This window comes from Oncorhynchus gorbuscha, linkage group LG06 (assembly GCF_021184085.1).
Source record: "Oncorhynchus gorbuscha isolate QuinsamMale2020 ecotype Even-year linkage group LG06, OgorEven_v1.0, whole genome shotgun sequence".
In the NCBI taxonomy this organism is placed as follows: domain Eukaryota; kingdom Metazoa; phylum Chordata; class Actinopteri; order Salmoniformes; family Salmonidae; genus Oncorhynchus; species Oncorhynchus gorbuscha.
Window position 1 is genome coordinate 1,875,061 of NC_060178.1, and position 15,258 is coordinate 1,890,318.

Here is a 15,258-nt window from a genome sequence, read left to right on the forward strand (position 1 = left end):
ACCACTAGAGGTAGGTTAGGTTCCACAGGTTACAGGACTAGTATCCACCACTAGAGGTAGGTTACAGGACTAGTATCCACCACCACTAGAGGTAGGTTACAGGACTAGTATCCACCACTAGAGGTAGGTTACAGGACTAGTATCCACCACTAGAGGTAGGTTACAGGACTAGTATCCACCACCACTAGAGGTAGGTTACAGGACTAGTATCCACCACTAGAGGTAGGTTACAGGACTAGTATCCACCACTAGAGGTAGGTTACAGGGACTAGGTTACAGGACTAGTATCCACCACTAGAGGTAGGTTACAGGACTAGTATCCACCACCACTAGAGGTAGGTTACAGGACTAGTATCCACCACTAGAGGTAGGTTACAGGACTAGTATCCACCACTAGAGGTAGGTTACAGGACTAGTATCCACCACCACTAGAGGTAGGTTACAGGACTAGTATCCACCACTAGAGGTAGGTTACAGGACTAGTATCCACCACTAGAGGTAGGTTACAGGACTAGAGTATCCATCCACCACTAGAGGTAGGTTACAGGACTAGTATCCACCACTAGAGGTAGGTTACAGGACTAGTATCCACCACTAGAGGTAGGTTACAGGACTAGTATCCACCACTAGAGGTAGGTTACAGGACTAGTATCCACCACTAGAGGTAGGTTACAGGACTAGTATCCACCACTAGAGGTAGGTTACAGGACTAGTATCCACCACTAGAGGTAGGTTACAGGACTAGTATCCACCACTAGAGGTAGGTTACAGGACTAGTATCCACCACCACTAGAGGTAGGTTACAGGACTAGTATCCACCACTAGAGGTAGGTTACAGGACTAGTATCCACCACCACTAGAGGTAGGTTACAGGACTAGTATCCACCACTAGAGGTAGGTTACAGGACTAGTATCCACCACCACTAGAGGTAGGTTACAGGACTAGTATCCACCACTAGAGGTAGGTTACAGGACTAGTATCCACCACCACTAGAGGTAGGTTACAGGACTAGTATCCACCACTAGAGGTAGGTTACAGGACTAGTATCCACCACTAGAGGTAGGTTACAGGACTAGTATCCACCACCACTAGAGGTAGGTTACAGGACTAGTATCCACCACCACTAGAGGTAGGTTACAGGACTAGTATCCACCACTAGAGGTAGGTTACAGGACTAGTATCCACCACTAGAGGTAGGTTACAGGACTAGTATCCACCACCACTAGAGGTAGGTTACAGGACTAGTATCCACCACTAGAGGTAGGTTACAGGACTAGTATCCACCATGGCGCTAGAGGTAGGTTACAGGACTAGTATCCACCACTAGAGGTAGGTTACAGGACTAGTATCCACCACCACTAGAGGTAGGTTACAGGACTAGTATCCACCACTAGAGGTAGGTTACAGGACTATTATCCACCACTAGAGGTAGGTTACAGGACTAGTATCCACCACTAGAGGTAGGTTACAGGACTAGTATCCACCACCACTAGAGGTAGGTTACAGGACTAGTATCCACCACTAGAGTAGGTAGGTTACAGGACTAGTATCCACCACTAGAGGTAGGTTACAGGACTAGTATCCACCACTAGAGGTAGGTTACAGGACTAGTATCCACCACCACTAGAGGTAGGTTACAGGACTAGTATCCACCACTAGAGGTAGGTTACAGGACTAGTATCCACCACTAGAGGTAGGTTACAGGACTAGTATCCACCACTAGAGAGGTAGGTTACAGGACTAGTATCCACCACTAGAGGTAGGTTACAGGACTAGTATCCACCACTAGAGGTAGGTTACAGGACTAGTATCCACCACCACTAGAGGTAGGTTACAGGACTAGTATCCACCACTAGAGGTAGGTTACAGGACTAGTATCCACCACTAGAGGTAGGTTACAGGACTAGTATCCACCACCACTAGAGTAGGTTACAGGACTAGTATCCACCACTAGAGGTAGGTTACAGGACTAGTATCCACCACAGGAGGTAGGTTACAGGTATCCACCACTAGAGGTAGGTTACAGGACTAGTATCCACCACTAGAGGTAGGTTACAGGACTAGTATCCACCACCACTAGAGGTAGGTTACAGGACTAGTATCCACCACTAGAGGTAGGTTACAGGACTAGTATCCACCACCACTAGAGGTAGGTTACAGGACTAGTATCCCACTAGAGGTAGGTTACAGGACTAGTATCCACCACTAGAGGTAGGTTACAGGACTAGTATCCACCACCACTAGAGGTAGGTTACAGGACTAGTATCCACCACTAGAGGTAGGTTACAGGACTAGTATCCACCACTAGAGGTAGGTTACAGGACTAGTATCCACCACTAGAGGTAGGTTACAGGACTAGTATCCACCACCACTAGAGGTAGGTTACAGGACTAGTATCCACCACTAGAGGTAGGTTACAGGACTAGTATCCACCACTAGAGGTAGGTTACAGGACTAGTATCCACCACTAGAGGTAGGTTACAGGACTAGTATCCACCACTAGAGGTAGGTTACAGGACTAGTATCCACCACTAGAGGTAGGTTACAGGACTAGTATCCACCACCACCACCACTAGAGGTAGGTTACAGGACTAGTATCCACCACTAGAGGTAGGTTACAGGACTAGTATCCACCACTAGAGGTAGGTTACAGGACTAGTATCCACCACCACTAGAGGTAGGTTACAGGACTAGTATCCACCACAGGACTAGTATCCACCACCACTAGAGGTAGGTTACAGGACTAGTATCCACCACTAGAGGTAGGTTACAGGACTAGTATCCACCACTAGAGGTAGGTTACAGGACTAGTATCCACCACCACTAGAGGTAGGTTACAGGACTAGTATCCACCACCACTAGAGGTAGGTTACAGGACTAGTATCCACCACTAGAGGTAGGTTACAGGACTAGTATCCACCACTAGAGGTAGGTTACAGGACTAGTATCCACCACCACTAGAGGTAGGTTACAGGACTAGTATCCACCACTAGAGGTAGGTTACAGGACTAGTATCCACCACTAGAGGTAGGTTACAGGACTAGTATCCACCACCACTAGAGGTAGGTTACAGGACTAGTATCCACCACTAGAGGTAGGTTACAGGACTAGTATCCACCACTAGAGGTAGGTTACAGGACTAGTATCCACCACTAGAGGTAGGTTACAGGACTAGTATCCACCACTAGAGGTAGGTTACAGGACTAGTATCCACCACTAGAGGTAGGTTACAGGACTAGTATCCACCACTAGAGGTAGGTTACAGGACTAGTATCCACCACTAGAGGTAGGTTACAGGACTAGTATCCACCACTAGAGGTAGGTTACAGGACTAGTATCCACCACTAGAGGTAGGTTACAGGACTAGTATCCACCACCACTAGAGGTAGGTTACAGGACTAGTATCCACCACTAGAGGTAGGTTACAGGACTAGTATCCACCACCACTAGAGGTAGGTTACAGGACTAGTATCCACCACTAGAGGTAGGTTACAGGACTAGTATCCACCACTAGAGGTAGGTTACAGGACTAGTATCCACCACCACTAGAGGTAGGTTACAGGACTAGTATCCACCACTAGAGGTAGGTTACAGGACTAGTATCCACCACTAGAGGTAGGTTACAGGACTAGTATCCACCACCACTAGAGGTAGGTTACAGGACTAGTATCCACCACTAGAGGTAGGTTACAGGACTAGTATCCACCACTAGAGGTAGGTTACAGGGTATCCACCACTAGAGGTAGGTTACAGGACTAGTATCCACCACTAGAGGTAGGTTACAGGACTAGTATCCACCACTAGAGGTAGGTTACAGGACTAGTATCCACCACCACTAGAGGTAGGTTACAGGACTAGTATCCACTACTAGAGGTAGGTTACAGGACTAGTATCCACCACTAGAGGTAGGTTACAGGACTAGTATCCACCACCACTAGAGGTAGGTTACAGGACTAGTATCCACCACTAGAGGTAGGTTACAGGACTAGTATCCACCACTAGAGGTAGGTTACAGGACTAGTATCCACCACTAGAGGTAGGTTACAGGACTAGTATCCACCACCACTAGAGGTAGGTTACAGGACTAGTATCCACCACTAGAGGTAGGTTACAGGACTAGTATCCACCACTAGAGGTAGGTTACAGGACTAGTATCCACCACCACTAGAGGTAGGTTACAGGACTAGTATCCACCACTAGAGGTAGGTTACAGGACTAGTATCCACCACTAGAGGTAGGTTACAGGACTAGTATCCACCACTAGAGGTAGGTTACAGGACTAGTATCCACCACCACTAGAGGTAGGTTACAGGACTAGTATCCACCACTAGAGGTAGGTTACAGGACTAGTATCCACCACTAGAGGTAGGTTACAGGACTAGTATCCACCACTAGAGGTAGGTTACAGGACTAGTATCCACCACTAGAGGTAGGTTACAGGACTAGTATCCACCACTAGAGGTAGGTTACAGGACTAGTATCCACCACTAGAGGTAGGTTACAGGACTAGAGGTAGGTTCCACCACCACTAGAGGTAGGTTACAGGACTAGTATCCACCACTAGAGGTAGGTTACAGGACTAGTATCCACCACTAGAGGTAGGTTACAGGACTAGTATCCACCACTAGAGGTAGGTTACAGGACTAGTATCCACCACTAGAGGTAGGTTACAGGACTAGTATCCACCACTAGAGGTAGGTTACAGGACTAGTATCCACCACTAGAGGTAGGTTACAGGACTAGTATCCACCACTAGAGGTAGGTTACAGGACTAGTATCCACCACCACTAGAGGTAGGTTACAGGACTAGTATCCACCACTAGAGGTAGGTTACAGGACTAGTATCCACCACTAGAGGTAGGTTACAGGACTAGTATCCACCACTAGAGGTAGGTTACAGGACTAGTATCCACCACTAGAGGTAGGTTACAGGACTAGTATCCACCACCACTAGAGGTAGGTTACAGGACTAGTATCCACCACTAGAGGTAGGTTACAGGACTAGTATCCACCACTAGAGGTAGGTTACAGGACTAGTATCCACCACTAGAGGTAGGTTACAGGACTAGATCTTCGGAGATCTTTGTGGGCTATACTCGGCCTTGTCTCAGGATGGTAAGTTGGTGGTTGAAGATTTCCCTCTAGTGGTGTGGGGGCTGTGCTTTGGCAAAGTGGGTGGGGTTATATCCTTCCTGTTTGGCCCTGTCCGGGGGTGTCCTCGGATGGGGCCACAGTGTCTCCTGACCCCTCCTGTCTCAGCCTCCAGTATTTATGCTGCAGTAGTTTATGTGTCGGGGGGCTAGGGTCAGTTTGTTTATCTGGAGTACTTCTCCTGTCCTATTCGGTGTCCTGTGTAAATCTAAGTGTGCGTTCTCTAATTCTCTCCTTCTCTCTTTCTTTCTCTCTCTCGGAGGACCTGAGCCCTAGAACCATGCCCCAGGACTACCTGACATGATGACTCCTTGCTGTCCCCAGTCCACCTGGCCATGCTGCTGCTCCAGTTTCAACTGGCCTGGGCCCTAGGACCATGTCCCAGGACTACCTGACATGAGGACTCCTTGCTGTCCCCAGTCCACCTGGCCATGCTCCTGCTCCAGTTTCAACTGTTCTGCCTTACTATTATTCAACCATGCTGGTCATTTATGAACATTTGAACATCTTGGCCACGTTCTGTTATAATCTCCACCTGGCACAGCCAGAAGAGGACTGGCCACCCCACATATGCTCTCTCTAATTCTCTCTTTCTTTTCTCTCTCGGAGGACCTGAGCCCTAGGACCGTGCCCCAGGACTACCTGACATGATGGCTCCTTGCTGTCCCCAGTCCATCTGACTGTGCTGCTGCTCCAGTTTCAACTGTTCTGCCTTATTATTATTTGACCATGCTGGTCATTTATGAACATTTGAACATCTTGGTCATGTTCTGTTATAATCTCTACCCGGCACAGCCAGAAGAGGACTGGCCACCCCACATAGCCCGGTTCCTCTCTAGGTTTCTTCCTAGGTTTTGGCCTTTCTAGGGAGTTTTTCCTAGCCACCGTGCTTTTACACCTGCATTGTTTGCTGTTTGGGGTTTTAGGCTGGGTTTCTGTACAGCACTTTGAGATATCAGCTGATGTACGAAGGGCTATATAAATAAATTTGATTTGATTTGATTTGATTTGATTTAGTATCCACCACTAGAGGTAGGTTACAGGACTAGTATCCACCACTAGAGGTAGGTTACAGGACTAGTATCCACCACTAGAGGTAGGTTACAGGACTAGTATCCACCACCACTAGAGGTAGGTTACAGGACTAGTATCCACCACTAGAGGTAGGTTACAGGACTAGTATCCACCACTAGAGGTAGGTTACAGGACTAGTATCCACCACCACTAGAGGTAGGTTACAGGACTAGTATCCACCACTAGAGGTAGGTTACAGGACTAGTATCCACCACCACTAGAGGTAGGTTACAGGACTAGTATCCACCACTAGAGGTAGGTTACAGGACTAGTATCCACCACTAGAGGTAGGTTACAGGACTAGTAACCACCACCACTAGAGGTAGGTTACAGGACTAGTATCCACCACTAGAGGTAGGTTACAGGACTAGTATCCACCACTAGAGGTAGGTTACAGGACTAGTATCCACCACCACTAGAGGTAGGTTACAGGACTAGTATCCACCACTAGAGGTAGGTTACATGACTAGTATCCACCACTAGAGGTAGGTTACAGGACTAGTATCCACCACTAGAGGTAGGTTACAGGACTAGTATCCACCACTAGAGGTAGGTTACAGGACTAGTATCCACCACCACTAGAGGTAGGTTACAGGACTAGTATCCACCACTAGAGGTAGGTTACAGGACTAGTATCCACCACCACTAGAGGTAGGTTACAGGACTAGTATCCACCACTAGAGGTAGGTTACAGGACTAGTATCCACCACTAGAGGTAGGTTACAGGACTAGTATCCACCACTAGAGGTAGGTTACAGGACTAGTATCCACCACTAGAGGTAGGTTACAGGACTAGTATCCACCACCACTAGAGGTAGGTTACATGACTAGTATCCACCACTAGAGGTAGGTTACAGGACTAGTATCCACCACTAGAGGTAGGTTACAGGACTAGTATCCACCACCACTAGAGGTAGGTTACAGGACTAGTATCCACCACTAGAGGTAGGTTACAGGACTAGTATCCACCACTAGAGGTAGGTTACAGGACTAGTATCCACCACTAGAGGTAGGTTACAGGACTAGTATCCACCACTAGAGGTAGGTTACAGGACTAGTATCCACCACTAGAGGTAGGTTACAGGACTAGTATCCACCACCACTAGAGGTAGGTTACAGGACTAGTATCCACCACTAGAGGTAGGTTACAGGACTAGTATCCACCATTAGAGGTAGGTTACAGGACTAGTATCCACCACCACTAGAGGTAGGTTACAGGACTAGTATCCACCACCACTAGAGGTAGGTTACAGGACTAGTATCCACCACTAGAGGTAGGTTACAGGACTAGTATCCACCACTAGAGAGGTAGGTTACAGGACTAGAGGTAGGTTACAGTATCCACCACCACTAGAGGTAGGTTACAGGACTAGTATCCACCACTAGAGGTAGGTTACAGGACTAGTATCCACCACCACTAGAGGTAGGTTACAGGACTAGTATCCACCACTAGAGGTAGGTTACAGGACTAGTATCCACCACCACACCAGAGGTAGGTTACAGGACTAGTATCCACCACTAGAGGTAGGTTACAGGACTAGTATCCACCACTAGAGGTAGGTTACAGGACTAGTATCCACCACCACTAGAGGTAGGTTACAGGACTAGTATCCACCACCACTAGAGGTAGGTTACAGGACTAGTATCCACCACTAGAGGTAGGTTACAGGACTAGTATCCACCACTAGAGGTAGGTTACAGGACTAGTATCCACCACTAGAGGTAGGTTACAGGACTAGTATCCACCACTAGAGGTAGGTTACAGGATTAGTATCCACCACTAGAGGTAGGTTACAGGACTAGTATCCACCACCACTAGAGGTAGGTTACAGGACTAGTATCCACCACTAGAGGTAGGTTACAGGACTAGTATCCACCACTAGAGGTAGGTTACAGGACTAGTATCCACCACCACTAGAGGTAGGTTACAGGACTAGTATCCACCACTAGAGGTAGGTTACAGGACTAGTATCCACCACCACTAGAGGTAGGTTACAGGACTAGTATCCACCACCACTAGAGGTAGGTTACAGGACTAGTATCCACCACTAGAGGTAGGTTACAGGACTAGTATCCACCACTAGAGGTAGGTTACAGGACTAGTATCCACCACTAGAGGTAGGTTACAGGACTAGTATCCACCACTAGAGGTAGGTTACAGGACTAGTATCCACCACTAGAGGTAGGTTACAGGACTAGTATCCACCACTAGAGGTAGGTTACAGGACTAGTATCCACCACTAGAGGTAGGTTACAGGACTAGTATCCACCACTAGAGGTAGGTTACAGGACTAGTATCCACTACTAGAGGTAGGTTACAGGACTAGTATCCACCACCACTAGAGGTAGGTTACAGGACTAGTATCCACCACTAGAGGTAGGTTACAGGACTAGTATCCACCACTAGAGGTAGGTTACAGGACTAGTATCCACCACTAGAGGTAGGTTACAGGACTAGTATCCACCACTAGAGGTAGGTTACAGGACTAGTATCCACCACTAGAGGTAGGTTACAGGACTAGTATCCACCACCACTAGAGGTAGGTTACAGGACTAGTATCCACCACCACTAGAGGTAGGTTACAGGACTAGTATCCACCACTAGAGGTAGGTTACAGGACTAGTATCCACCACTAGAGGTAGGTTACAGGACTAGTATCCACCACTAGAGGTAGGTTACAGGACTAGTATCCACCACTAGAGGTAGGTTACAGGACTAGTATCCACCACCACTAGAGGTAGGTTACAGGACTAGTATCCACCACCACTAGAGGTAGGTTACAGGACTAGTATCCACCACTAGAGGTAGGTTACAGGACTAGTATCCACCACTAGAGGTAGGTTACAGGACTAGTATCCACCACCACTAGAGGTAGGTTACAGGACTAGTATCCACCACTAGAGGTAGGTTACAGGACTAGTATCCACCACTAGAGGTAGGTTACAGGACTAGTATCCACCACTAGAAGTAGGTTACAGGACTAGTATCCACCACCACTAGAGGTAGGTTACAGGACTAGTATCCACCACTAGAGGTAGGTTACAGGACTAGTATCCACCACCACTAGAGGTAGGTTACAGGACTAGTATCCACCACTAGAGGTAGGTTACAGGACTAGTATCCACCACTAGAGGTAGGTTACAGGACTAGTATCCACTACTAGAGGTAGGTTACAGGACTAGTATCCACCACTAGAGGTAGGTTACAGGACTAGTATCCACCACCACTAGAAGTAGGTTACAGGACTAGTATCCACCACTAGAGGTAGGTTACAGGACTAGTATCCACCACTAGAGGTAGGTTACAGGACTAGTATCCACCACTAGAGGTAGGTTACAGGACTAGTATCCACCACTAGAGGTAGGTTACAGGACTAGTATCCACCACCACTAGAGGTAGGTTACAGGACTAGTATCCACCACCACTAGAGGTAGGTTACAGGACTAGTATCCACCACTAGAGGTAGGTTACAGGACTAGTATCCACCACCACTAGAGGTAGGTTACAGGACTAGTATCCACCACTAGAGGTAGGTTACAGGACTAGTATCCACCACTAGAGGTAGGTTACAGGACTAGTATCCACCACTAGAGGTAGGTTACAGGACTAGTATCCACCACTAGAGGTAGGTTACAGGACTAGTATCCACCACTAGAGGTAGGTTACAGGACTAGTATCCACCACCACTAGAGGTAGGTTACAGGACTAGTATCCACCACTAGAGGTAGGTTACAGGACTAGTATCCACCACTAGAGGTAGGTTACAGGACTAGTATCCACCACTAGAGGTAGGTTACAGGACTAGTATCCACCACTAGAGGTAGGTTACAGGACTAGTATCCACCACTAGAGGTAGGTTACAGGACTAGTATCCACCACTAGAGGTAGGTTACAGGACTAGTATCCACCACTAGAGGTAGGTTACAGGACTAGTATCCACCACCACTAGAGGTAGGTTACAGGACTAGTATCCACCACTAGAGGTAGGTTACAGGACTAGTATCCACCACCACTAGAGGTAGGTTACAGGACTAGTATCCACCACTAGAGGTAGGTTACAGGACTAGTATCCACCACTAGAGGTAGGTTACAGGACTAGTATCCACCACCACTAGAGGTAGGTTACAGGACTAGTATCCACCACTAGAGGTAGGTTACAGGACTAGTATCCACCACTAGAGGTAGGTTACAGGACTAGTATCCACCACTAGAGTTAGGTTACAGGACTAGTATCCACCACTAGAGGTAGGTTACAGGACTAGTATCCACCACCACTAGAGGTAGGTTACAGGACTAGTATCCACCACTAGAGGTAGGTTACAGGACTAGTATCTACCACTAGAGGTAGGTTACAGGACTAGTATCCACCACCACTAGAGGTAGGTTACAGGACTAGTATCCACCACTAGAGGTAGGTTACAGGACTAGTATCCACCGCCACTAGAGGTAGGTTACAGGACTAGTATCCACCACTAGAGGTAGGTTACAGGACTAGTATCCACCACCACTAGAGGTAGGTTACAGGACTAGTATCCACCACTAGAGGTAGGTTACAGGACTAGTATCCACCACCACTAGAGGTAGGTTACAGGACTAGTATCCACCACTAGAGGTAGGTTACAGGACTAGTATCCACCACTAGAGGTAGGTTACAGGACTAGTATCCACCACTAGAGGTAGGTTACAGGACTAGTATCCACCACCACTAGAGGTAGGTTACAGGACTAGTATCCACCACTAGAGGTAGGTTACAGGACTAGTATCCACCACTAGAGGTAGGTTACAGGACTAGTATCCACCACCACTAGAGGTAGGTTACAGGACTAGTATCCACCACTAGAGGTAGGTTACAGGACTAGTATCCACCACTAGAGGTAGGTTACAGGACTAGTATCCACCACTAGAGGTAGGTTACAGGACTAGTATCCACCACTAGAGGTAGGTTACAGGACTAGTATCCACCACCACTAGAGGTAGGTTACAGGACTAGTATCCACCACTAGAGGTAGGTTACAGGACTAGTATCCACCACTAGAGGTAGGTTACAGGACTAGTATCCACCACTAGAGGTAGGTTACAGGACTAGTATCCACCACTAGAGGTAGGTTACAGGACTAGTATCCACCACCACTAGAGGTAGGTTACAGGACTAGTATCCACCACCACTAGAGGTAGGTTACAGGACTAGTATCCACCACTAGAGGTAGGTTACAGGACTAGTATCCACCACTAGAGGTAGGTTACAGGACTAGTATCTACCAACACTAGAGGTAGGTTACAGTCCTGTGTAGCTCAGTTGGTAGAGCATGGCGCTTGTAACGCCAGGGTAGTGGGTTCGATCCCCGGGACCACCCATACGTAGAATGTATGCACACATGACTGTAAGTCGCTTTGGATAAAAGCGTCTGCTAAATGGCATATATTATTATTATTATATATTAGTACACACCTTCCTCTGCATCTCTTGCCTTCTTTTCGGCCCCGTCTTGCCTGGCACACTGCAGCATCATCCCACAGAAGGCCTTCATCACTGGTGACTCTGACTCACTTCAATCTTTAGATAGTGAGCATAGCAACGATAGGCTGTTAGAGAGACACAAGGACAAAGAGTTAGGGAGAATCACTGGGCTAAAGCAATAGACACTGGAGTTAGGGAGAATCACTGGGCTAAAGCAATAGACACTGGAGTTAGGGAGGATCACTGGGCTAAAGCAATAGACACTGGAGTTAGGGAGAATCACTGGGCTAAAGCAATAGACACTGGAGTTAGGGAGAATCACTGGGCTAAAGCAATAGACACTGGAGTTAGGGAGAATCACTGGGCTAAAGCAATAGACACTGGAGTTAGGGAGAATCACTGGGCTAAAGCAATAGACACTGGAGTTGAATCAAGATTCCTCCAATCCGAAGCCTGTGCCGGATGTTATAATGTCTTATGTAGTTGTTATAAAGGCTTTATGAATGCATATGCAACAATTTGCACATTTGCTTATTGCAAGGATGTTATATCATAACGCCTTATGTCGAAGTTATAAATGCATAATGTAGGCTACGTAGTGTTACCCAATATATTGTACAATAATTGTGTTTTTTTTCCAAAGCTATGCCTACACAACGTCCACAACACCAACACCATTTTAATTATTTATTAGACGCTCTTATGAAGAACAACTTACTTTTAGTACATTCATCTCCAGATAGCTAGGTGGACCAGTCATAGTCAGTACATTCATCTTCAGATAGCTAGGTGGACCAGTCATAGTCAATACATTCATCTTCAGATAGCTAGGTGGACCAGTCATAGTACATTCATCTTCAGATAGCTAGGTGGACCAGTCATAGTCAGTACATTCATCTCCAGATAGCTAGGTGGACCAGTCATAGTCAGTACATTCATCTCCAGATAGCAGATAGTACATTCATCTCCAGATAGGTGGACCAGTCATAGTCAGTACATTCATCTCCAGATAGCTAGGTGGACCAGTCATAGTCAGTGGACCAGTCATAGTCAGTACATTCATTCATCTGGACCAGTCCAGTACATTCATCTCCAGTCATAGCTAGGTGGACCAGTCATAGTCAGTACATTCATCTTCAGATAGCTAGGTGGACCAGTCATAGTACATTCATCTTCAGATAGCTAGGTGGACCAGTCATAGTCAGATAGTACATTCATCTCCAGATAGCTAGGTGGACCAGTCATAGTCAGTACATTCATCTCCAGATAGCTAGGTGGACCAGTCATAGTCAGTACATTCATCTCCAGATAGCTAGGTGGACCAGTCATAGTCAGTACATTCATCTTCAGATAGCTAGGTGGACCAGTCATAGTCAGTACATTCATCTTCAGATAGCTAGGTGGACCAGTCATATCAGTACATTCATCTTCAGATAGCTAGGTGGACCAGTCATAGTCAGTACATTCATCTCAGATAGCTAGGTGGACCAGTCATAGTCAGTACATTCATCTCCAGATAGCTAGGTGGACCAGTCATAGTCAGTACATTCATCTCCAGATAGCTAGGTGGACCAGTCATAGTCAGTACATTCATCTCCAGATAGCTAGGTGGACCAGTCATAGTCAGTACATTCATCTTCAGATAGCTAGGTGGACCAGTCATAGTCAGTACATTCATCTCCAGATAGCTAGGTGGACCAGTCATAGTCAGTACATTCATCTTCATGGACCAGTCAGTACATTCATCTTCAGATAGCTAGGTGGACCAGTCATAGTCAGTACATTCATCTCCAGATAGCTAGGTGGACCAGTCATAGTCAATACATTCATCTTCAGATAGCTAGGTGGACCAGTCATAGTACATTCATCTTCAGATAGCTAGGTGGACCAGTCATAGTCAGTACATTCATCTTCAGATAGCTAGGTGGACCAGTCATAGTCAATACATTCATCTTCAGATAGCTAGGTGGACCAGTCATAGTACATTCATCTTCAGATAGCTAGGTGGACCAGTCATAGTCGGTACATTCATCTCCAGATAGCTAGGTGGACCAGTCATAGTCAGTACATTCATCTCCAGATAGCTAGGTGGACCAGTCATAGTCAGTACATTCATCTCCAGATAGCTAGGTGGACCAGTCATAGTCAGTACATTCATCTCCAGATAGCTAGGTGGACCAGTCATAGTCAGTACATTCATCTTCAGATAGCTAGGTGGACCAGTCATAGTTAGTACATTCATCTCCAGATAGCTAGGTGGACCAGTCATAGTTAGTACATTCATCTTCAGATAGCTAGGTGGACCAGTCATAGTCAGTACATTCATCTTCAGATAGCTAGGTGGACCAGTCATAGTCAGTACATTCATCTTCAGATAGCTAGGTGGACCAGTCATAGTCAGTACATTCATCTCCAGATAGCTAGGTGGACCAGTCATAGTCAGTACATTCATCTCCAGATAGCTAGGTGGACCAGTCATAGTCAGTACATTCATCTCCAGATAGCTAGGTGGGACAACCACATATCACAGTCATTCATTCATCTCCAGATAGCTAGGTGGACCAGTCATAGTCAGTACATTCATCTCCAGATAGCTAGGTGGGCCAGTGGACCAGGACATTCATTCCAGATAGCTATGGACCAGTCATAGTCAGTACATTTCATCTCCAGATAGCTAGGTGGACCAGTCATAGTCAGTACATTCATCTTCAGATAGCTAGGTGGGACAACCACATATCATAGTCATAGTACATTCATCTCCAGATAGCTAGGTGGACCAGTCATAGTCAGTACATTCATCTTCAGATAGCTAGGTGGACCAGTCATAGTCAGTACATTCATCTTCAGATAGCTAGGTGGACCAGTCATAGTCAGTACATTCATCTTCAGATAGCTAGGTGGACCAGTCATAGTCAGTACATTCATCTTCAGATAGCTAGGTGGACCAGTCATAGTCAGTACATTCATCTCCAGATAGCTAGGTGGACCAGTCATAGTCAGTACATTCATCTTCAGATAGCTAGGTGGACCAGTCATAGTCACTCATTCATCTCCAGATAGCTAGGTGGACCAGTCACAGTCAGTACATTCATCTCCAGATAGCTAGGTGGACCAGTCATAGTCAGTACATTCATCTCCAGATAGCTAGGTGGGGACACCACATATCACAGTCATAGTACATTCATCTCCAGATAGCTAGGTGGACCAGTCATAGTCCCAGTAATGCGTTCATCTTCAGATAGCTAGGTGGGCCAGTCATAGTCAGTACATTCATCTTCAGATAGCTAGGTGGACCAGTCATAGTCAGTACATTCATCTTCAGATAGCTAGGTGGACCAGTCATAGTCAGTACATTCATCTTCAGAATAGCTAGGTGGACCAGTCATAGTCAGTACATTCATCTCCAGATAGCTAGGTGGGACAACACATATCACAGTCATAGTACATTCATCTCCAGATAGCTAGGTGGACCAGTCATAGTCAGTACACTCATCTTCAGATAGCTAGGTTGACCAGTCATAGTCAGTACACTCATCTTCAGATAGCTAGGGTGGACCAGTCATAGTCAGTACA

General features: G+C 46.6%; 1 protein-coding gene across 1 annotated transcript in view; it reads right to left on the reverse strand.

Moving 5' to 3' along the window:
- stra6 (signaling receptor and transporter of retinol STRA6) overlaps positions 1–15,258 on the reverse strand; it is a 163,848-nt gene that overhangs the window by 27,628 nt on the left and 120,962 nt on the right. The window contains 2 exon segments of the mRNA XM_046352065.1: positions 11,677–11,760; positions 11,763–11,810. Of these exon segments, the coding sequence (XP_046208021.1) occupies positions 11,677–11,760; positions 11,763–11,810 (132 nt within the window).